The sequence below is a fragment of the Corylus avellana genome, chromosome 10 (assembly GCF_965113065.1).
Source record: "Corylus avellana chromosome 10, dhCorAvel1.hap1.2, whole genome shotgun sequence".
NCBI lineage: Eukaryota > Viridiplantae > Streptophyta > Magnoliopsida > Fagales > Betulaceae > Corylus > Corylus avellana.
In genome coordinates, this window is record NC_142499.1 from 22,626,680 (window position 1) to 22,651,584 (window position 24,905).

Consider the following 24,905-nt stretch of genomic DNA (forward strand, 5'->3'; position numbering starts at 1 on the left):
TGTGAACAATATATTCATCTTCTTTACGAAATTTCACGAAATAACAGAAGGAAGATCCCGGGAAGCTCAAAGTTTCACCTTCACCCACTCAAGGCATTCCACCAAGAGAAAGTAATTATGGCATCAAACCCGCAGCCTAGCTTTTGCACACACAGTAAAGCAACGTAACAATGGAGCCATTACTTCTCAAAGACCTTTCAGAATCCTCACAATATAACAGCGTGGACCCAAATTCCTTAAATTTGTCTCCTATCTTTTACGTGCAGCATTTGCAGTTTGTTTTTATTCTTGAATAGGCAATTCATTTTTATACGGCAATAATGCCATAAATTCGAACATGCATGCCCTAATGATCATAGTCCTTATTAAAAAAAATTAAAAGATAATTAGCAAAAATTCACCATTGTAGTTATGTTTGTTAATGTGTTTTGACAAATGCTTTTTGTTTTTTATTTGAAAAAAATGTTGTAATGTAATATAAAGATGAAAACTAATTTTGTTTTTAAAGAATTGTCTACTCAATGCTACTTTGAAAAAACAATTTACATGACGTTACATCATTTAAACATTTTAAAGGCCGTGATTATATAAATAACATATAAAATTTAATTCGAACCATGGAATTCATGGAGAGTAACATGTTGGAGGTTCATGAGTGCAAGATGGTAATGAGCAACAAATAATTGCTACTAAGCTCCATATATAGTGAACAAATTAAGGCAACTTCCATCATGTTTACTGTCATTTCCATCAACTTTTTCCTCTATAATTAATACTAAAGCTTCTCATGAGTAGCCCCCAACCCTGGCCCGCCACATTATGATTCGAAAAACATCCTTATAATTCACAGTATCTCATTTTACATTACTTAACGTATATATCTTGTAAATGGCTTATATTAGCAAATATAACATAATGTGAGCCAAATGAAGTCGTTATTTGTTCAAATCATATGTTTTAAAACAGGTAAATCAACAGCCACTTATATAAGACAAGAAAAACTGTTATGAAAAGCACCTAATAATTAGTTTGATGGCCAATATTCTACACTAATCAAATTGGATAAGTAATTCTGACAATAAATATATAAAAAAAAGTTTTACAAAATTAGTGCATGTTGACCAACGAAGACCGTACCAACCGTGATAGTGATGCCATTGACATACTCTATAGCTTATGGGTTGGTGGGTGGAATTGGGACTTTTATTGTGTTACATCTTAGGGATTGGGGAGAGAGGCTTTTGGGAAATTTCGGATTTAAGAGGGGATTAAGGAGGGATGTTTTGGTTAATGATGTGAGAAATGGATTTTACAATGGTGTTCAAGGAGATGTCAAAACACTTCAAGTTTAAGGTAATCTATTTTCCCCCCAATTTCATCTTCTTCTTTTTTTCACTGTACAGTAATTCTTTAGGGTTATTGTTTTTGTTTACCTTCCTTGTACTCTTTTAGGTGTTATGGTTAATGAAGAGGGTTAAAGGGATTTCATTGAATTGTCACTCTTTTCTTAGTCACATAATGTCAAAAATGGGAAGCTAAGCTTATTCTAATTTATTTTATTTTTTTCTTAATTATTACCAAGCAAGAAAATTTTGGTAAACGGGCCGTAGGCCAAGATTATGGCCCAGTTTGGAGCAAAGCTCCTGAAGCATGTTCTTTTTTTGAATTGAGAAAATGACCTCATATGAAGGGCGAATATATAATGAGCTAGTGGCCCAATTTGGAGCGAGCTCATGACTGATATTGGGCCTACTTCATCCTTATATGCCGGGACCTCTCAGGAAATTTTATCTATCCAGTGTAAATGGGCTCCTACAGATACACCTTTGTCGGCCCCAAAAGAACATAAATTTTCTCATGTTAGCATGTTCAAAGGACTCGTGGCAAATGTTATAGATCCGGTTGGAGAAAATTTCTATTCGTTTGAAAAATTGTAGGCCTACAATTTTTTAAAAACTTATTGACACGTGCTAGCATATGACTAGTGGGTATTAATTTCTTTTTTTTAAGTAGCTAACATTGTTCCAATCACATGCTGACACATATCAACAAGTTATAAAATAGTTATAAGTTTAGCATTATTCTTCATAAAAAAAAAAAAAAAAAAGTTTGCATTATTCGTAGAGTTTTTTTTTTTTTTTTTATATATATATATATATTTTTTTCTTTTTCTGGACAAGATGATAATTTTCATTTGAATAAAAGAGGAATACGTAGAAATTTCAAGAAAATATAGAGCATCTCACAATCATCCCATCCTAATCAATATAGAGCCAGTGATAATTTTTAATCAATAAGTATTTTTTAAAATTTATTTTTCTACTTGTTTGACTAATTCAACTAACAATAAATTAATCGAAGAAAAAGAAGTAAGGATAAATTTGTGGTTGTATGAGTTTGCTTTCTGGTTAAGTAATTGACTCAACCTCGTCTCCATAAAAAATAAAATAAAATAAAATAATATGGAATTTAATGAAAATTCTATGTTATATAGTTGTTTGATTTGTTCAAACTTCATTTCTCTAAGCCCGGCCAGCTGGTATTTCCGATGCATTAAAATGTATCAAATAAAAATAAAACCCATGCATTCATCTACGGTGCTTTGAAATATAAAATGAATTTGGTTTAAAGGACAAGATGGAACTATTTTTTAAGAGTTTGATTTGCTATTTTACATAGAAATAAAAAATAAAAAATAATAATAATAATAATATTGCGAATGCTCTAATAGGAGACTTACTTCCTTCTACCAAAAGGCATTTTTTCAATTTTTTTTTTTTTTAAAAAAAAGAGTAATTAAATTAGAGAATACATCTTGAAAATTTCAGTATAAGCAATGCAAGTGCTCCTTGAGAAAAAGAAAAATGAAAAAATAATTCAAAGGAACATTCTTCAAAGTACCATGTGGTGGAAAAGGACCTTTGCAGCGTTGCTAGAACGTACGCATGTGGTGGTCCTTCAATAGACCATTTCCATGTATGGTTCTCATTGATCCAACGTCTACCAACCAATCTTCACCTTAAAATCATCCTACTACTCCTATGGCACGACAATCTCCAATTCCTAAATCAGAACCGTCCAAAATGTAACACTTCAATCCTATCAATTTCCCACGTTTAATTCTTTCGAAGTGATAGGACATATATGTTTATTTATTTCTTTTTTAAGATCATTACAAATGATATGTGAGTAATCTAATAACACCATATGACTTGCATGACATATTCCTTATGGAAACAAAAACCCGTAATGCCAATATCCACCGGAAACGAGATAAAACTGATAAAAGGCACCGCTATTAAGCAAAGCCACAAAAATAAAGAAGAATATTCCCGTAGAGATTCAAGGCTCGATGGTCACCATCCTCGACACAATTGCGCCAATTTTAGATCTCGTTATTTGTTTAAATAATGGTATAAATCATATTTTTATTTTACAATTATTTCACAAAATTAGCTTGGGAATTGATCAATCCCCCATTTTTTTTTTTTTTTATAAAAAAGAAAAAAGAAAAAGAAAAAGATACCGAAGAATTAATTGAGATTGACACTTCAAGTTTGTAGAATAAAAGTATGGTATATAAAATTATTCCATTTGTTGGGATGGATGGGTTGGATTGAGACATAATTCCAACCAATTGTCCAATTATTTAAGGATAATGTTCATCAATACTTTTTGAATAAATTGTTAGTAACTTTAATAGCACATGTGAGAGAGCTCACATAGACTTATCAGCTCGAATAAATGGTTGACAGCTCAAAATTTATTTGGACAAATAGATTTTATATAAACTCTCTCACAATATACGGGTTAAATTACAAACAATTTGTTAGTGTTTTCAATCCGGAGAGTGCTAGGGAGCCAAATAAATGAACCTAAATAAATTTTTAAACTGACGTGACAGACTGTGAGTGAAAAATAAGGAAGAAAAATTTGCATTTTTTTTTAATTTATAAATCATTGCCACATCAATTTAAAAAATTTTATGAGTTTATTTATTTGGCTTTCTAACACTTTTCTCCCGATCTAATCCGTATAACCAAGTTGAATGAATTAATCATGTACGCTACTTTTGGTGGGACACAATTTTGATTATTGCACCCAATAATGATCAACATTTCTGTGAATTGATAAGGGACCATTATAATAATAATAAGGGTAAAGATATTGACCACGCCCGGCGTGCTTCAACAGTGAAGCTCTTTCATTTCATTTAAAATTAAAATGATCTGTTCTATGATTGTAATTTAAAATTGATCTATTTACCAGAATACATAATTTTATATTATCATTGAAATTTTTTAAAAGAAATTGACTTTTTTTTTTTTTTTTTTCCTCCAAACAAAAACATTTAAACAAAAAGCAAAAACGATTTAAAAATACCCTTCAATCAAGATATATTAACAAACAGAGCCGCTTGCATCTTCCTTGTGACACGTGTCCCTCGCTGTTATTGCTCATATCATATGCCCTCGTTGGTTCGGTATGGCGGTACGGTATCTATATAGATTCCCACTCGGCTTAGAATGTAGTTGTATTTTTTCTTCGGAAAAGTGGGTACGAGTTTTGTTTGATTAGGACCATTCAGTCATTGACCACCACCTTCCCATCAACGACTCCAATCCATTAATGCATTCCTGCATTATTGAACGGAACAAGGACGCCCACGATGCATTCCTATATTATTCAATGTTGGGTGCAAATGTTGAAGAAAATGATAGCAAGAACTGGGTTTACCTTCGCCGATGGGTGAGTCTTCAAGAAGCAGAGAGGAAAAGGGGCTGCTTTGAATCCAATGGGACATAGCCTTGTATAATTTACTTTAAGTGTTTTTTATTATTTTATTCAAGTTAAAAACTTTTTAAAATTTTTTATTTAAAAGATTGAGTAATATTATTTAGTAGACTGTTATACAATTGTTATATAAATTAATAATGTGATCGTAAAAATTAGTCATTAAATTTACATTTGTAAAATAAAAAAATTGAAAACTAATTTTTAGTGTACGTCATCGCAATTTTTTTTTTTTTTTGATTGACATATTTACAAAATTAAACCACCCTAAAGACATCCTTCCATTTATATGACGGTTATATAGCCGTGAAATAGCATTGCTAGTTCTAGAATGGATGCTCATCCATTGTTTAAAGTTTTAAACTAGGATGATGCATGGTGGACCCTCTGGCTGCTCCAAGCCTCCACCAATAAATGATATCCATAATTACAATAAAATAACACAGAACCCTGATTACACTTTATTCACCGGGAACCGGGGTTTGCGGTTGATAGACCAAATCATCGAGCTGTGGCCTTAACTTATGTTTCCAAATTTGTAGGCCAGGTCCAATGTCGCTCTCCCTCTTCCGGATCTCAACGACCACTAGACTACCCGTTAACCGGTAAACCTTTATAACCACCACGAAATTTCCATTCTGCCCCTCCAACTTTACCCCCCAATCCTTCTTCGTCACCACCACATTCTCCGTCTCCGCTACCTCACAGATTCGTTCGATTATCCTCCCCGGTGTCTCCTCCGATAAGAACCGCTCCCCACGGACCGAAATATCAGAGTCGCTGAACAAACTGGTCAGGTCGAAACCGGACGAAAACGAGATCAAATCGAAGGCGTTCATGTGCTTTGCGCACTCCTCGTCCCCGTCGTCCTTCAGATCAAAACCGTCCACGTATTCGTCATGCAACTTGATGTCCTTGTAACCCTGCTTGAACCAAGGGTCCTGGATGATCTCATCGACGGTAATCCTCGTCTCGGGGTTCGTGTCGAGAAGCCGCGAAATGAGTAGCCGCAGAGCCGGTGAAGTCCATTTCGGGAACCGGAACTCGCCCTTGTATATCTTCCGGTACATCACCATGAGATTCGGGTCGTTGAACGGCAAGTAACCGGCGTTCAAAACATACAATATGACACCGCATGACCAGATATCCGCCTTCGCACCATTGTAGCCTTTCTTGGAGAGAATCTCAGGCGCCACGTAGGCGGGTGTCCCGCACAGCGTGTGGAGCAGCCCGTCGGATCGGATCTGTTCCGTGACAGCGCTGAGTCCGAAATCGGAGACCTTCAGGTTCCAGTTCTCGTCGAGGAGGAGATTCTCGGGCTTGAGGTCTCGGTGGAATACCCCTTGCAAGTGGCAGTATCCGACAGCGGAGATCAGCTGCTGGAAGTACTGACGGCTGAGATCCTCGCTGAAGCGTCCCTTGGCTATCTTCCCGAACAGCTCGCCTCCCTTGGCGAACTCCATGACGAAGTAGATCTTGGTCTTGGTGGCGAGGACCTCGTGGAGCTTCATGATGTGCGGATGGTGCATCCGGTGCATGATAGCGATCTCCCGCTTAACATTCGCCGTGAGCCCGCCTTTGAGAACCTTTTGCCTACTCACAGCCTTGACCGCCACATTCTGCCCTGTTCCCACGTTCCGCGCGTGGTACACCTTCGCGAAGGCACCGTAGCCCAGCAGCTTCCCCCGCTCGTATTTCCCAAACAGGTTCACCTCCGACGACGACGCCGCTTCCTCGGACTCGTTCTCGATCTCTGCCATGGTTTAACAATTCCAAAACCTCCACCCTTCGCATCGAAAACACATTCACTTAAAAGAGAAGACAAAAAACAACAAAAACAGATCAACGTAGACGCAAAGGGTTTTGAAATATGATTCTTTGAAGGCTTGTTTATTCACAGCCTTATCTTACAAGGGATTTTCTGAACCACACGAAAGAGAAAGTGCATAAACAGCAATTTATAGTGGTTGTTGAAGCGAGGAGACGATGAGAGGGCAATGGCCAATGGGTTAAATGTCTGCGCTCTCAAACACGCAAGTATATTTTTCTTATTTTCATAATGGCTATTATTTATTTTATTAATGTAGCTGGATTTCTCCACGTGTCCAACTTGAGCTTTGCGGGACATACACGGTTGTTTTCGCTGGTTAATTTTTTATTTAAACGACTTTCAAGTGTGGATGGCGTTTGTCACGTGTGATGCTTGGAGCACGGAATAAAGCACAGGTTATAATAAGCGACTCGTGAATTTTACGGGCGTTAGTTGGGCATGCATTTTCTTACTCCACATTTACCGCCGTTGAACTCTTCCGCTTTCTTCTTTGACTGTAGATATGCCGTTCCACACGGTTTCAGAAGAAGAAGAAGAGGAAGCGGAAGCGGAAGAGGAAGGTGCAACTTTGTTTTATTTTCTACGAAAGTCTGCGGAAGGGAGGAGGTTAATTATTATGGTTTGATCCGTTCGAATTTATTTATTTTAAAAAATATATAATTAATAAAACAATACCTTTATAAAAGTACGCTCTTTTCATAGGCGACTATCCAGAAGCAGAAGGACGAAGGTCTTCATCCGTTCGAATTTGTTTATTTTCAAAATATAATTAATAAAACAGGGCCGTTTTATGTTTCATGGTTTTTTATTTAAGGTAAATGGTGTCGTACTCAAAAGTCTCTTTAGTCTTTTACTATCCACTTGCTCAGTTCGTTAGAGGTAACCATCTTCTTTTCTTTTGTCTTTCTTTGCACCTACTTTCGATTGTGATGGGCAAAATGTCCGATTGTCGTCTGCTGATCGCCTATGAACGTGTACTTTTAATAAATGTAATAAAACATAGTTTCATATAATTTGAAATCAGTTGTAACCTGTGATCAACTGTTTAGTTGTTTCAACGGAAATGTTAAATTCCATGGATGGTGGTAACATTTTAACTCTACGATTGATTGAAATTGAAGTCTTGTGTTTATTGAAGTGGAAGACATCTTTTCTTTTTTTCATTATCAAAGCAAAACCCGTAAACTAGACACCACCTTTTTTTTTTTGTGATTGCTGCATATCGACCCTTACTTGTATTTATTTATGTAGAGATTAATGGCAACCATGTGAAACAATCGGTCAAAGATCCTGGAGATAATATTTTGTGTTTTTCCTTGCAATTTCTGTTTGGTGGATTAATTAGCATATAGCTATTTTCTTTTGTTTGCGGTTATAGTACACTTGTACCTACTTTGAACATGTGAGGAAGTCCCTACTTGCACTTAAATAAATAAATGTAGCCCTTTATCAACGTTGTGTGTTGGGTTAGGATAGATGGTACGTATTAGACTCATCTACACACAAAACACATTATTGAGTCCGTTTGGCAATGCTTTTTGTTCTTTCTTTATTATTATTTTTTTAATAAAAAAACAAAAGGCAAAAATATTGACAAACTAATTGTGTTTTAACACAAAACACAATTAGCAACATTTTTAGGGTAGTTTTTTTTTTTTTTTAGCCGAAAAGCAAAAGCATTAATAATAAATAGCTCAAAACATAATACACTTGACACTAATTTTTACATTTAGGTCACATTACAACCAAAAAGCAAAAAACACTCTTTAAAAAGTTCGATCAAAGAAAGTAAGAAACCCAAAACACTCGAAGACTATTTTCAACTCCATGTAAAATCAAAACATTTTTTCAAATAAAAAAAAAAAGCACAATCTAAAAGTTTTGCCAAATGAACTCTTTTCGTGATAATGTTAAAATAGAAGATATTGAAGGAAATGAAAGAGGTAGATTTAAACTAGTAACCTCCGCTTTATAAGGCATGATCCTTAGCCAATTGAACTATCCCTTAAAATAGTATTTTTCATGACTAATTTTCTATTGAGTATTGGATTTAGGGCTTGTTTAGGATTGCGTTTAAAGGACTTAAAAGTGCTTTTAACACTTAAAAAGCCTGTTTGAAGAAAGAAGTATTGTTTGGTAAAAAAATTAAAAGCCCTTTTAAGAGTCAAAAAAACGTAAATATGACCAAAAAACACTTTTGGCAAAAGCTTAAAAATGAAGTTTTTGTCCAAAAACTCTTTTTGACTCAAAAACTCTATTTTTCAAACACAATTCCAAATAGACTTTTAAGCACCAAAGAAAGTGAAAACAGTAAATGTTTTTTAAGGCAATGAAATTGGTTTTATTTTCAAATCTTTATATTAATACAACCACTAAGAGAAGTATTGGATTTTCCAACTTCTTTTGTGATAATGTTTTACCAAAGGACAAGACCAATGCCATTACAAAACATTCCGTGTTGCCACTTTTAGAATTAATGCTCGTTGCGGGATCCGAACCCATCTCATTATGCTCGAATTTTAAGTACTTATGATAAAAAATAATGGAGAGAATTCCATTCAGTTATTGCCTAGCTACCTAACTACCAGTCTAGCTACCACCATGGCTAGAACGCCAGCACATGCAAGCTTATTTTAAAGACAACATCACACATTTAAGTCGACAAGTTGAGAAGGGAATGAACCGCTGAAAACAAAAAACAAAACGGTTTCATCATGAATGGATGAGGCAACAACGGCGTCTCAAGCATTCTCCAACTGACCCTAGCTACCGATCGAAGACAAAGTTATGACATGACCATGTTGTCTGCTACAACGGTGGTGGGAAAAGTTAAGAGCCATGTGAACTGGTTTAACTGAGCCACTTCCTTTTTAGGAAATAAAGAAACAGTCTCCAACCGCCTAACGGTCCTCAATTGGCACTATGATTTGTTGGAATGGACATTCGGCTGTTGGGTCACTCCACATACTTGATTTTGGGTGGAGAACAAGTCCCACTTATTTTAACCACAAAGGTGGTTCGGCCACCTTAAAGGTCAGAATCACTTTTAAGATTAAAAGCAGTGGTTCAGTCATCCCTAAAGTAATTTTGTTAATTTTGTCAAATTTATTATAATTTTTGGTGTGCCATAGAATAAGCTGCAAGAAGTGGGTCTCTTCCGCCCATCTAATTTGCTCAAACAGACCCATGCATCTTAGCAAGTCTTATATATAGATTGATCGAACCCAACCATTCCAAGAAGGACGTGCGGACAAACGATAAAAAGAGGTGGTATGATTGTATCGACCATATGTCCATATCCTAGACACATAATGCTAGTAGCCCTTTATTTTTGGGAACTAAAGACGGCATGCCTAATGGAGTGGGACCATAGAATTAAATCGGTTATCTTATGAACCCGGCCTCTCCCTAAATGATAAAGCGTGAAAAACACCCTATAAAAGAGAGGATAAGAGAATCATTCGGGAGGTACAATTGATTCTACCGAAATACCCTTCTTATTCAACTTTACTCGTCCAAATGAACACTGACTTAAGCTTATAGTGACTCCAAATAGAATACTTTATGCTTAATCTTCTTTCTCTTTACAAATTCTCTCGATTCAAATGAACTACTTCTTCAGTTAATTTGTTTAAACAAACGATAGTGTTGTTATTAAATTAATCAGTCAACTGTTATTTTATATTTTTATTTTTATAATTAAGTGAGATTTTTTACCCAAAGAGAGAAATTTCATTCGTGCGGTTCACAGCTTCCGAAGCCACAAAAGTAAAAATAATAATAAAAAAAAAAGCAGATGGTTGAAAGGATACCCTTAATCCAAGAGGCTGCGTATGAAGGGAAAGAGTCGGTGATTGGTCACTAGTTTATTAATACATGACATCAAATAAAATGGAGGATGATTAGGATATATTTTAATGAATTTAATTTTGCACTGGATAGAGTCGAATCTTGGCCTGTATTATTGTGGCATTTAAATTATACTAAAGCCTTAAAAAAATATGATCCTTAAAAAAAATATGATCTAGGTTAATTTCAATCTTCATGGATAATTCACTCTGCTTATCAGCGTGTCTGATTCTGAGATGTCCTTCATCTTCTAATGTCAACCGCCCATTGCGTTGAACCTCGAGTTGAATTACTACACAAGAGATATTCCCAAGTATATATGCACACATGTCCGTGTAAATAAAAGAAAAGATGCCACAAATATATATATATATATATATATATATATATATATATATATATATATATATATATATATAGAATGGGACCTTAGATTTCCTTCTTAAATTTATGGATTAATATTTATATTGGATTTTAATTAAGCTTTTGTTGAATTGTTGATCGAAGAAAAGTAAAACTCAAAGAGACGTGGCATTCACGATAGATCGAGATAGTTGACTCCACATATATGCATGCTGCACTTGCCACTTGGTCGCAAAACTCTGGTCGTACAAGAAAAATTTGGAGTTTTTTTTGTTTTTTTATTTATTATTTATTTATATTTGGTTTTGCAATTCGTCATCAGGATAACCAACCATGTGGAGAACATCAAGATGGTTTGGAGTCAGTATCCGGACGATGACAAAATACTTTCTAATAATAATTCAGAGGATATACATGCATTCACAAAACATGGAATTAAAAAACATATTCATAGGAACCGAAAGCTAGCTCTAATAATGTTCATGAAAATATATAATTAATGCTTAACAGCCTTTACCCATGGTGTGTGCTGGCAGTTTGATTGCAATGTGTATTTTTTATTTATTATTATTTGTCCTATCATCATATACATCGCTGTTATATATTGTCATTTTCTTAAAATCTTCCAACTTTTTAAAAATTTGAAAGTGACAATGCAATTTTCTTCTTTTGCATTATATATATATATATATAAAAGATGTATTGTGATAACACTTAAAATTATTTGTGATAACAAGATTTTGTGTAACCCTCAACAAGATTCTACGTGAAAGGGTTCCATGTTATAAAAAGGGACCTGTCCCATGTCATAATGTCCCATAATCTGTTAACTAATTACGAATTCAGAAAGTTGCAATTGCTAAGAAAAAAAAAAAAAAAAAAAGACATTTGCAATTGCTAAGGCTGTAAGGATATAATTTTGAAACCCCCCTATATATCATTTAGGGTGGATATGATACTCCTTCTGCTGGACGGGGAGGTCACCAGCATGGAGGATTCAGTGCATGGGGTTGCTTGAACATAAATTTCTTGCAAATTAAGTTAGAGTATTTTTATTTATTTTTTAAATGTAGTCTAAACTGTTATGTGTTTCTTAATTTATGAGGAATAGTAAGTTTTTAAATAGATTTTCTCACGTTTAAAAGATCACATAACAGTTTTATATGGTGGGATTATAATACTGGGATGCCTTGTGACTTGGGTGCAAATAGGTGAATAGTTTAGAGGATAAAATGTATTTTCTCTAATATTTTATATATTAGACCTCACGTATTAAAAGAGAATTTAAGTGCACACGTAAAATATAAAGTTAAAATATAGATCAAATATTAAATTTACCTTCTAATTCAGCTTTTTTTATTTTATTTTATTTATTTATTTATTTTTTTTTTTTAAGAGTTCTTCAATTTCAGTATTAAAATTTGCTCCTTCCTCCGTCAGATCGGCCCATCATCTCGATTCTTCTCCGTCTGCATCGACCTTCCGCCCCTCCGCCAGCCAACCTCGCTCCGGTGCGACTTCCCCAAATCCCTTGCTGATGTTTTTGGTTTTTGGGTTTGGATCTATGTTTATGCTTTTTAAATTAGATTACTGCCTTGTACTGCTTTGTTTGATCTTGTTTGTGGGGATTTTGATTGCCAAATGCTGGTTTGCTTCTCTGACAGACCCATTTCGAATGGTTTCAGTGCCTACCTTCCATTGGCATCCTTTTGGATACCTTGTTCGCTGCTTGCTCGTGAGCTACCTTCGGGCAGCTCCGAGTTTTGCCTTTGAAACTGCTTTTAGCGGCTCTTCTAGAGAGGCCCGAGTCATTTATGATCCATTGCCTACTATTTATGTGTATTTTCTGCACTGTAATTTTCGTTTTGAGTGTATTGTTGGGGTGCCCACCTCTTATTTGGTGTTTTAATCCTTGTACCGGCTCCTTATTTGCTTAGAAAAAAAAAATTGCTCCTTCCAAGATTGAGATTGTTTAAAGCTGTCCTGAGACCATATAACATAATTAATTAATTATTGAACATGGCATGTCATTGTGCGAAATGTTTCATGTTAAAGAGGGAACTTGTACGTAACACCAAAATGATATCATGGTTCAGGGCTATCACATCTCTCCTGACTCTTACTCAAAGACATAAATATTTTAATTTATATATACTCTCGATTCAATTAAATATTTCATATATTACACTTAATTTACATATTAAAAGAGAATTTAAGTACACACAAAGGATAAAATTCAAATATAAATTAAATATTAAATTTACCTTCTAATTGAGCTTTTTGGAGAGAAACTAACATTTATTTCTCTCGCCTAATTTTTAGAAAATAATATTTACTTAGGACTAAGAGAATCTCATGATAATACAAGGATAATACCTAACATTTCTCATGTTTAAAGCTATCATGACGCCGATTATAGGACACACCCATTCCTTTGATCCCAGTACAGGAGTAAAAATGTGGGAGGATAATAACCATCCGCATCCGCTATCCGCACATGCGAATGTGGATGTGGATAGTGAATTTAATTAGGATATGTGGATATTATCTGCATCTGCATTCCATATATATAATCTGAAATTTAAAACATAAAAAACATATATGCGCCGTAGATCCCATCAACATTTACTTATGAATGTGTTACATTTACATTTAATTTATGTTTTAAATTTCAGATTTTTTTTTTTTAAAAAAAAATTAATTTTTTATGTTTGCCAAATTTGTAATTTATGTTTCTTATATTTGTTGGATTTGTAATGTTGGATTTCATTGCTAGGGAACTCTTCTTTAATTGTCTTATATGTTATTCCTTTATTATTATTATTTTTTCAAATGTTTTTTCCTATCACCACTCACCAACTACAGATTAGATAGAGGATACATGAAGTTAAATAATATATGAGATGGGAATTTATTGACAAAATTATTAGCATGTGTGATATTGTTCAATTATAAATAATGTCTTTTTTTTTCTATTTATTATAAGCAAAAATAAGTGAATTACAATTTCAAGGTTCAAAACGCTCATTATCTCAAATGCGAATAACAGATAGTATTTTGAACTAACCATACAGGTGCAAATAGTAAAAAAGAAAAGAAAAATTGTGAATGTGAATGCGGATATCAAAAATCATTATCAATGTCCACATTTTCACACCCATTGGGCCATAGCCACCATATAACTTAATTTTTTAATATGACATGTCATTAACTAGGCTCCAAATTTGTTCTCGATGAAAACACTCAATAATTGTATGAAGTGTTTCATGTGAAGAGGGAATTTGTACGTAACATCAAAATCATATCCGAGAGACAAGATTTATGACATTTCTTTTAATTTCGTTGTCCCTTGCTTCGTCGTGCTGCGATCCACACCTGCAGGCTACTACCACGTGTATCAATGGCAAAAACAAACAAAACAAGAAGAAGACAAAGCAATGATATATACATTCTAATACAAATCTATATACCTATTTTTTATTTTTATAGATTTTAATTTTACACTGCAAAACATACCATATATAGCTGAGAAAATCATTTGCGGCCACATGAAGATGTATTAACTCATTTTATTAGCTTAACAATTTTTGTTTAAGAATATTGTCACGCAACTACAAAATGAGCATTTGCGGTTAAGAATATTGTCAAAATCAGGTTTCAATGAGTTTTTAACTGATTTTTTTTAATGTTATACATCCGAAAAATATATTTTTCTTTGCATAATTTAATACAAATTCAATTATAGATATTTTTTAGAAAAAAAAAAAGTCAAGTTCTATCTTAATAGGTGATTGAATTGAAAATACAAAAATATTAATAAACTATTTTTCTATACCTTTTCTTTTGTTTAGCTCATGTATACTGAGTTTTTTTTTTTTTTTTTTTTTAATATAATCTTAAATCTAAATATATTTTGTATGCATACTTTGACCCCTGATCTTAATATATTTGTCATTTGTACTTTAGCTCCCATTCCTAATTCTGTCCTTTGAAGTAAACGGTACAAATAAGGAGAGAAGAACTTAGTATAAGAGTTTATCGGAGTAGGCTCGTATCAGATAGCTTTGATGCATAAATATGAATCAAAGCGTAATCTTCGAGAAAAAAAAGGTATGAAGAAAGGAAACGAAAATCTCTTTTTATCTTAACTCTTTATAATAAATTTTGTTGTAACCATCTACCTCATATTACACCTTTGTACTGCAAATATTTCCTGCTCTCCACAACCCCAATCATGCATATTGCCTCAATGATGCCGACAATTGATTGTTTGTGTAAATCTGTCCAATTCTTCGTGGGTTGGATGGGTGATTAATGATCGATCGGATGCCTAACATCTTCATTATTCGATCTGCTTGTTACTAGCTGACACAAAGAGCAAATGGCTTTGAGATAAAAAGAGAAAATCATGGCCAACTTTGTTGATTATAAATTATTAATCACCTAACAGTTGTTAAATTATAATAGCTTCCTCAGTAAATATTTTAAAACTCTCTCTCAATAAATAAAATTTAACAGGTAATAGATGATAAATTATAGAGCCAGAATCCAAAAACTTAAACAGATAAGAAATGATTAATTTAATTATTATCCTAATAACAATAATGCTCACTAAAAATTGTTAAATTTTTTTGGAAATGCTGATTATTTGTCGGTGCCATTAATCGTTTGAAGTCCAGGTGACAAGTTGACAAAAACCTGGGCCAGAAATGTTGAGAGAAATGCTTGAGTGCATTCTCCCAACCATGCATCTGCCCACCATCTCTGTGTCTTTAGCATCTTGAGTTTTGAAGAGCACGTGGTGATGGACAAACTCTGTAGTGGAGTCTTTTTCAGTTTTTCGAATGCATGTGCAACTATTTGCATACCGTTCGGCTTGTGGGCCGACAACTGGCCCATTATTCAATCGAGCTGACATGTCAGCAGCCACATTATTGTACTATATATATATATATATTTTTTTTTTTTTGACATCACATTGTACTATATTCATTGTACATCTTATGTTTTAGCACGTCATTAATTGTCTTTGTAATTCTAGTATGAGACGATCGAATATTTTTTTTTTTTGACATGTCCGCACAAGAGGGGGGAGGGGGATTTGAACTAGTGACCTCCACTTCATTAAGTGTGGTCCTAGCCGATTGAGCTACCTCTTGGGGACGAGACGATCGAATATTGCATGTACATGGAAGTCTCTAATGAGAGACTCACATGTGGCGGTTACCGCGAAATTAGCTGGCCAATGCTCTATATGTCAATTTTTTTTTATTTTAATATATTTAGAAAAAATTTCAAAAAAAATCACAAAAATTTACTCACATTAGATTCCCTACATTTAACTAACCCTCAAGAATTGTTACAGTTTTCTCAATGTGTACAGAAAAGTAGTTCTCTATACATTATTTTAGCTTTTTTTCATCTTTTTGTCTTTAATTGAAAATTGTGTTGAAATTTTGTAAAAGAAGTGAGGGTAGTTAGGAATTTAATTTTGTAAAAAAATAATATTTTAATGGTACAGGAAAATGTAAGTGAAACTATTGTAAAATATATTTTTATAAGGTAGCAAGAGGTAGTTTTGTGCTCTAAAGTCTAAACTTAGGAAAAATAAAAGGGAAGCTGCTGCTAGTCCTCTAAGCTATTACCAAAACAACATCAAGACAAAAATTTAAGAGCAGAATACAAAACATGGTTTAAATCAATTAGTACTTAAGTTTTTTTTTTTTTTTGAAAGGAATTAGTACTTTTTTTTTTGAAAGAAAAGGAATTAGTACTTAAGTTACTAGGAATGGACGGAAATTTTATCCAAACTGGTTTGAAAGAAATTTTTTTCAACTTAGTCTAATAAATGTTAAGTGTCGTTTCTTACATATTTTGTTTAATATTTTAAGATTTATTTATTGTCATTGTACTAATCTAGGAACCCAAGACTAGATTGGTGTAAATTTCCTAAAATTTGTGCCTGTTAAGTTAGATAATTTTATGAAATATTTTCAATAGAAGTTTTTTTATTTTTTATTTTTTATTTTTTTAACATGTCCACACAAGAGAAGGAGGGAGTGATTCGAACTAGAAACTTCCGCTTCATAAGACGTGGTCTCTAGCCGACTGAATTATCTCTTAAAGACTTCAATAGAGTTTTTGGACAGCTTGTATGGAGCTTTTTGGAAGTGATCTTGGTCCGTCGCCATGAAATGGGTAGTTGGGCATTGATGAGTATGTACCTCTTGGGTAGTTGTTTAATGAAGAATGTTATGCTTACAAACAAATTTTATAAAAAAACTTTTTCAAACTAATATGGCACAACATGATTGGATATGAGATAAATTCAAATTTTGAGAAACTCAATTATGTTGTGTCACATCAGTTTGTAAAAGTTTTTTTGTAAAATGTATTTGTAAGCCTATTATTTTCCTAGTTTAATGGCTAGGTGAAAACATCAAAATCTCAGGGCCATTTAATTGAGTGGGCTCTTGGTTATTTATTTTCAATGTATTTGGTACAAGACTAGGGGTTAAAAAAACTAAAGAATATATGCTTTTTAATTAGAATCAATTTCACCTGGAATATGACTGCCGAGTGATGCTAGTTCTCCAACAGGAGGAGCACCAAAACGGCCTCCTTCGCATTATAACCCAATTCTTTAGATTGGGCTGTGGCAATGACGTTGGGCGTAGCCCAAATTTATACCTCTTTTTATGTGCTAAAATGCCAAACCACACGGAGCTTGTAGTGTTTTGGGCTTGGCTGGCGTACGTACGAGGAAGACCAAACTAGAACCCTAAACGAATTTGTATTATATTTCCTTTTGGGCCTTAATATGAATACGTTGTTGTTTCTTTATATAATTCACAAACTTAGACACAAAATTAGTGGGTCAAGAGATTAACTCACTTAATTAAATGGATTGGGTTATATAGTCTTATATTCATGCTTCAAAACAATCAGAATCTGACCCGCGACATTTAGGGTTAGCAACTTTTGATACGAATCGTTAATCCAACATAAAATTAGCAGATTATAGTTGAGTGGTCTGACCCGTTTAATTGATTGAATTGGGTTAAGATTGACATATAATTTCGTAACATTATTTTATTTGACATAACCCAGACCCAACACGAACCGAATTGGGAATTGCAATAATGATAGATCTCTTGATGGAATACACTTGCTTGAGGCTTGTTTAGGCATATAAATTTCATCAAAAACTTCTGTCAATTGCTTGCCGGATTGCACTAAGAATCCGGTCCTTTGGTGTATTACAAGATTGATTGAATTAGTTGGTCATTTTATGAGTGGTCTCCAAAGCCAACTCACACAAGATCAAAATGAAATATCTTTAAAGTAATGGTTTGTTGGTAAATGGGAATATATTCCATGCTTGCAAGGCCCGGCCTGTCTATCCCTAATTATGGAAGCCTAAAAGTGGTTGCTTATACCAACCAGACAGAAGCTTATGTTTGGTTGTATCATCATCACTTGTCGGAAAAAAGCATTAATTAATCTCTCTGCATGCATTCATGGAAATAATCTTAGAAAATCGTAATTTTTAAGATACTAAAATGATAAGTTGTCGCCCGATGGATTCTCTCCATTTCAAATAAAGGCAGGAACAAATATTTTTATTAAAAGTAAAATTACAATTTGACCCTTCAAGTTTCAATCAATTAGTTCCTCCGCATTCTAAATGAAACGGAGATAATCCCATTCCGTAGAGATATATTTAGGAGACAACTCTAGATAAAACAGTATTATCCTTACAAAAAAAAAAACCCCTCAAAACCTGTCTCACTGATTTTAGGAGTGGGCTAAACGTGCACGTGAAAAGAAATTCAAGGAACTGATCATATATGAATTGATGGGTGACCAGAGTGTTGACGTGGAAATGTTATCTTATCCAAACAATATTAAAGCCCATATGAGCTTTGTCTACTTATTAGAATAAATAAAAATAAATTAATATTCTGGCATAGAAAATAAAATAAAAAAATTGCGGGAAAGCGATTAAAGAATGCCCAATAGCCACCCCCCGCCCCCCTTTTTCACGGTGCTAATTTGCGCTGCCAGAAAATTTAAAAATGCAATTTCTCTATTGGCTATTGCGAAGTCAGAGGGCACAACGCGTGGTGAAGCTGAGCGGTGTACCAAGCCGTGCCGTCAACCACTTGCTGCTTTTCTCTCTCCCTCTTCTCTTCTCAACAAATTATGAGTTGTAAAAGTAAAGCAAAGTGGAAAGAACAAAGCAAATCTTTAACGCATTCATAAAAGAAAAGAAAAAGCAACTCTTGATTAACACAACCTTTTTTCTAATCAACTAAATCTTATAAATTTATGAAATAAGTAACATGGTATTAGAACATTAAGTCCTCCCTTCTTGTTTAAGTTATCCTTCCGCTTGTTCTTGGGGAGGAGAGACGAGTTATGCCTTTTGTTTTGTTCCTTAACGTGTCATTTGTTTTTTCTTCCAAAATGACCTCCTTTCCTTTTCCGCCATTTCATGATCGTCTCCTCCCTCCCTTTCCCGACCTCCATTCCTCATTGTCGTCCATTTCCCATCGAGAGTTTGCCTCACGCACCAAAGTAGATTTGAAAAATTTCAACTTATTTGTTTACCCACCTGCTCAAATAGACCACCCCAAGTCACTGCCAACCTCCATTCATGCCTCTCCTCTCGAGTGTGGGCCATACGTGCCTCCACCCCGTTCCTCCTCTCCACCCTAGCTGTTGTCTTGGGGTTGTTTTGTAGTCACTTTTGTGCTGTTTTTGTAACATACTAATTAATCTCATATTAAGAAGATGAATAATTTACATAGAAAGTGAGTGATTTTATAAGAGATGCTCATAGGTGCTAAGTTTTACATTATTTACTTATCAAGTAAAATTAGACTTTATAAATGATTATAAGAAAATTTTATATTAACTAGTCATTTTGATTCATGGCTAGTTACGTTTTTCTTTCAATTTTGTGTCTCCTTGTTGTCAGCTAATTAAGAGATTTGATCTTGAAGTCGAGACTTTTTATTTATGACTAACTTATTGGCCAACTTCTGAAAAACCGAATTTTTATTTTACTATTATCTCACCCTAATGATATGGCAATGACAATCATTTTTTCGTTGGATATTGTTAAAATAATAATAATAAAAAAAAATTAATTAACTGGAATACCACTGATTTTGGCGGTGGTTTCTTTGAAGCATGCTAGCAATTAAATTAACACACTGGTTTTCCTAAGGACCCGGCAATTCCGTGAAACACTCATTGTAAATTAAGATAAACCATACTTGAAATCCTTATTATGATCATTGATACTGTCAAATTTTCAAAGTATTATCTTTTCATAGTCTTATACAACCCAAAAGGTATGATTAACAAAAAGAATTAAAAAAAAAAAAAAAAATTAGGAAAAAGACAAAAAACGGCACATAATGCATGAATATTTAATTGGCATGCCGATGACGACCACAAGCCAAGTCCATAACAACCCTCTACCTAATGTGGCAGCACCACGATTCCTTTTATTTTTTCTAAGGGTACAAAATGTAATTAAATAGAAGTGCATAACAGTTCATATACATTTTATATATATATTTTATATGGCCTCTGACCAAATACTGATCTTCGGTCCTGATCCGCCGGCGGTTGACAGTTTATTAGGAGCCGTCTTGGTTTTGTCGACTTGATCTCTTCATTGCTGTTTTCCACCACCCACATTGTAAAACGGCCTGCCGAAACTGCGTCCTTTAAAAAGTCCATTGTTTTACACAAATTCAAAAATCTATATCCGCACAACGTTGAATCCTTTTTCATTCATGGCGATATCTCCGCATGCTTTCCCGCCAAGAAAGCGGCAACCGTCGGCCGGATCTTTCATGTCTCCCAAGCTCTCCGACCGGAATCTTATCCAATCCCTTCTCCTTTTGACCCAAGAAATTTCAGCTACCAAACCCTTCCGGTTTCTTCTCAAGCGCAATTCGGTCTCGCTAATCCGCAAGGCGAAGCTTCTTTCGGTCCTATTCGAAGAGTTTCTTCATCGCAATCCTCTCCCTGTTCTCTCTCCCTCCGCGATCCTCTGCTTCGAGGAGCTGCACGTTGCTTTGCAGAGAGTCAAGGCTCTCATCGAGGATTGCTCCAACGGAAGCAAGATGTGGCTTCTCTTGCAGAATCAATCGGCGGCCAATAGTTTCCACGAACTCACCTTGGAGCTGGCAACGCTGCTCGATATCTTCCCGTTGAAAGAGGTTGATCTGAACGACGACGTTGAAGAGCTCGTCATTTTGATCAGAAACCAGCTGAGATCTCGAACCAAAGCGAATTGCGTGCTGGATCCGAGAGACGACGACCTTAGACGGGAGGTTCTGGCCATGCTCGACCGGATCAAGAGCGAGATCGTCCCCGATTGCTCCGTGCTCGCTGAGATCTTCGCTAGGCTAGGGCTTCGCGACGCTTCCAGTTGCAGAGAGGAGATCGAGAATCTGGAGGACGAGGTCCAGAGCCAGAGCCACGAGAAATCCAAGACCGAATTGATCGTCGCCTTGATCGGACTCGTTCGCTACGCAAAATGCGTTCTATTCGGAGCTTCGACGCCTGAATCGGACTCCCCGCACCGGGAACCTTCGTCGGAGGCGGTTGTTCCGTCTGATTTCCGGTGCCCCATTAGCCTGGAGTTGATGCGGGACCCGGTGGTCGTGGCGACTGGACAGACGTACGATAGGGAATCGATCAAGATGTGGATCGATTCTGGCCACGCCACGTGTCCTAAGACAGGTCAGACACTGGCCCACACGAGCTTAATCCCAAACCTCGCGTTGAAGAATCTCATCGCCATGTGGTGCCGTGAGGAGAAGATACCCTTTGAAACCAATGGGACTAACCACAGAGTCAACGGCGTTAAATCGAACAAAGCGGCGTTGGAAGCCACGAGAATGACGGTGATGTTTTTGGTTAACAAGTTGTCCGAGTCGCAGTCAATGGAGGCAGCGAACGGCGTCGTTTACGAGCTCCGTGCACTTGCCAAGACAGATTCCGACAGCCGAGCCTGCATTGCCGAAGCCGGTGCTATCCCTTTGCTCGTGAGGTACTTAGGCTCGGAAGTCGGTTCGGAGCACCCGAACCTCCAGGTTAACGCTGTGACGGCAATCCTCAATCTCTCCATCCTCGAAGCGAACAAGACGAGGATAATCGAGACAGACGGAGCCTTAAACGGCGTCGTCGAGTTGCTACGTTCAGGTGCCACGTGGGAGGCGAAAGGGAACGCAGCGGCCACGATATTCAGCCTCACGGGTGTACACTCCCTGAGAAAGCGACTCGGGAGAAAGACACGTATCATCAAGGGATTGATGGAGTTGGTCGAAACCGGACCCACGAGCTCCAAGAAGGACGCATTGGCGGCAATTATGAATTTGGCGGCTGACAGGGAGAGCGTTGGGCGGTGGGTGGAGGGAGGAGTGGTGCAGTTGACCGTTGGGTTGATGGACAGGTTTCCGGAAGAAGCGGTGTTCGTGCTGGAAACGGTGGTGAAGAGGGGTGGCTTAGTTGCTATTGAGGCGGCCTTTGAGGCGATTAGGAAACTGGGTATCGTATTAAGGGACGGTTCGGAGAGAGCCCAAGAAAGCGCGGCAGCTACGCTCGTCACTTTATGCCGGAAGGGGGGCGCGGAATTGGTGGCGGAATTGGCGGCGACTCCGGGGATTGAGAGAGCCACATGGGAGTTAATGCAAACGGGAACCGTGCGGGCTCGAACGAAGGCCTCTATGCTCTTGAGGCTCCTCAGAAGATGGGCTGCCGGTTTGGATGGTCATGGTCATTCAGTAATGGGTGGTAACACCAGTTCCACGACTCTCATCATGAGCTCGTCAACAACAGTACTTCTCGGTTAATTAACATTCTTTTGTTTTACAATAAATGTAAAAAAGAAAAAGAAAAAAGAAAAAAGAAAAAGTGAAAAACTCTCATTTTTAATAGTTTGTTTGGTTGTTTGTCTCAATCACCCATTCTTTGGTATGTGTTCATAATACAATCAATGTTTGATTTTCATTATTCCATGTTGTATCTTAAAGCTTTTATTTCTGATCTTGAGCTTTCTTTTCCATACTTTTACGTCGGTTATGTGAACAAGTTGCCTTCACGGAACATGGCATATATAAACATTGTTCTCTTGGGACAAAAGTCTGGATTTGCGTCTGAATATGGGTTTGAAAAGAACCTTACAGATGTCAAAGACCACCTTCTTTCATATTCTGCTGCTTTTACTCGGAAGCACCAGCACGAAAGCAAAAGCAAGCGCGTCGTCCCCATCCTTCCACGTACGACTTCTTTGCTTTTATCACCGATTCAAAGGAAGCCACGCTTGTTTTTCTCTTGCAATTTGCATTTGTATTTTAGAAATCAAAGCTGATGAATTATTTTGGTTAAAGATTCTCCACAATTGCTCGGGTTGTCAGTCAAGTTAGCCCCACAACCCTTTTGGTTAAACAGCAATTTAAACATCTATTATATGAAGCCCAATCAAATTCATAATTGCCGCCAGTAGTCCATGCAATTCAAACATCAATTTTTATTTTTTGGTTGTGTGAAAATCATGGATGGTAGCGAAACTCAACTACTCCAAGGATGATAGCGAAAATCATGAAGTAGCTCTTGCAATAACGTCAAGTAAGTGGGGTGTATAGTATCCTAGTGGGTAGTTGTTATCCTTGCTTTTGTTAGTGCTACGTAGGTAGTTAGTATTTGTCACGTTATGTTAGTGGGTAGTTACATAAAATATGGCTCCTCCATTCACTTGTGAGTTTTACATTAAAAAAATATATATAAAGAAAAAAACTACTTAATATACTTAAGTGTACCCTCATTAACTTAGGCTTTCGGGTTAAAGTGATGTTCAAATTAATATGTATGTTAATGTATTATGAGTAAAAACTCCATATCTGCTAATTTCTTCAACATTGTGTTACGTCTTATCTTCCCAACATTGTGTCACGTGATGTGTTATATAAGTAGCGTGTCGTAAGTCTAGCATATATAATAAGAGGTTGGTTGGGGTATATATTGAATATTGTTATATCACCCTCCAACTCTTAAATGGAGTTCATTATCTATCTTTTCATTTTATCGTGGATCCTATCAAAGGACCACTTCCACATCTAGGGGTTGCAGACCAAACATAGAATCCACTTCAATAAGTAGAATGCATTAATTGTCCATGTTAAGGTTGGGCAATAAGGCCGGGTTGGAGAATGACAATCACCCAATCATCATAAAAAGCAACATTATTAAGTCCTTAATTGTCAAGGAAAAAGGAGGGGGATGACATTGTTGAAAGAAATCTGACTTTTCCCAAAATTAAATGAAAATTGGACTTGTATAACAAGAGAAAGATTCCTAAGATGAAAAAATATGTGTTCATGAAATAGGCATTAAATGGAACAGAATTGACATCTTCATTTTTTTTTTTTTAAAAAAAGATATCAAATATCATTAATAGCTTCAGCAATTACAATATTTCGGACATACAAAGGGTAGTCCTCTCTCCACAATCTCTCCTCACAACTAGAAAGTGCCAATTTTGCAAGCCTATGAGCTACCTCATTAGATGTACGTTTCACATGACAAGCTTTCCGGCTATAAACTTGCTGTAACAATATTTTAGCATCATTAATCAGGTTTCCATACCTCCCCCATGTACATTCATCCTTACATAAAGCTTGGACTACTTCCAGTGAGTCACCTTCGAATAAAACTTCAGTAAAGCCCAATTTCACACAAAGCTCAGCCATTTTTCATGCTGCCAAAGCTTCAGCAATGGTAGGATCAATAATGAATTGCCTTGACGCCACAAAGGCAGCTCGGATATGACCATGGTGATCACAGGCAATAATTCCTACCCCTATCTTTTAGCCCTCCTTATCAACTGCAACATCCCAATTGAATTTAATTACACCAAAATGAGTTTTGTCCAGCACAGCACTACCATTGGTATAGGTGAATTAACATGACATCTTCTACCCTAGTTCGCTACCGTAAACACTTCCAATTGATCATGAGCCATTTGAAACACCTCTGATGGAGA

At 35.9% G+C, this 24,905-nt stretch overlaps 2 protein-coding genes across 2 annotated transcripts; one reads left to right on the forward strand and one right to left on the reverse strand.

Moving 5' to 3' along the window:
• Positions 1–5,051: 5,051 nt before the first annotated feature.
• LOC132161637 (CBL-interacting serine/threonine-protein kinase 14) lies at positions 5,052–6,826 on the reverse strand. The gene has a single exon (XM_059571797.2). It carries the CDS (start codon positions 6,552–6,554, stop codon positions 5,256–5,258), a length of 1,299 nt encoding a protein of 432 aa, XP_059427780.2. The 5' UTR covers positions 6,555–6,826; the 3' UTR covers positions 5,052–5,255.
• Positions 6,827–20,317: 13,491 nt separating this feature from the next.
• Positions 20,318–22,842, forward strand: SAUR21 (ARM repeat superfamily protein). The gene has a single exon (XM_059572942.2). The coding sequence runs from the start codon at positions 20,650–20,652 to the stop codon at positions 22,714–22,716; it is 2,067 nt and encodes a 688-aa protein (XP_059428925.2). The 5' UTR covers positions 20,318–20,649; the 3' UTR covers positions 22,717–22,842.
• The last annotated feature ends 2,063 nt before the right edge of the window (positions 22,843–24,905 follow it).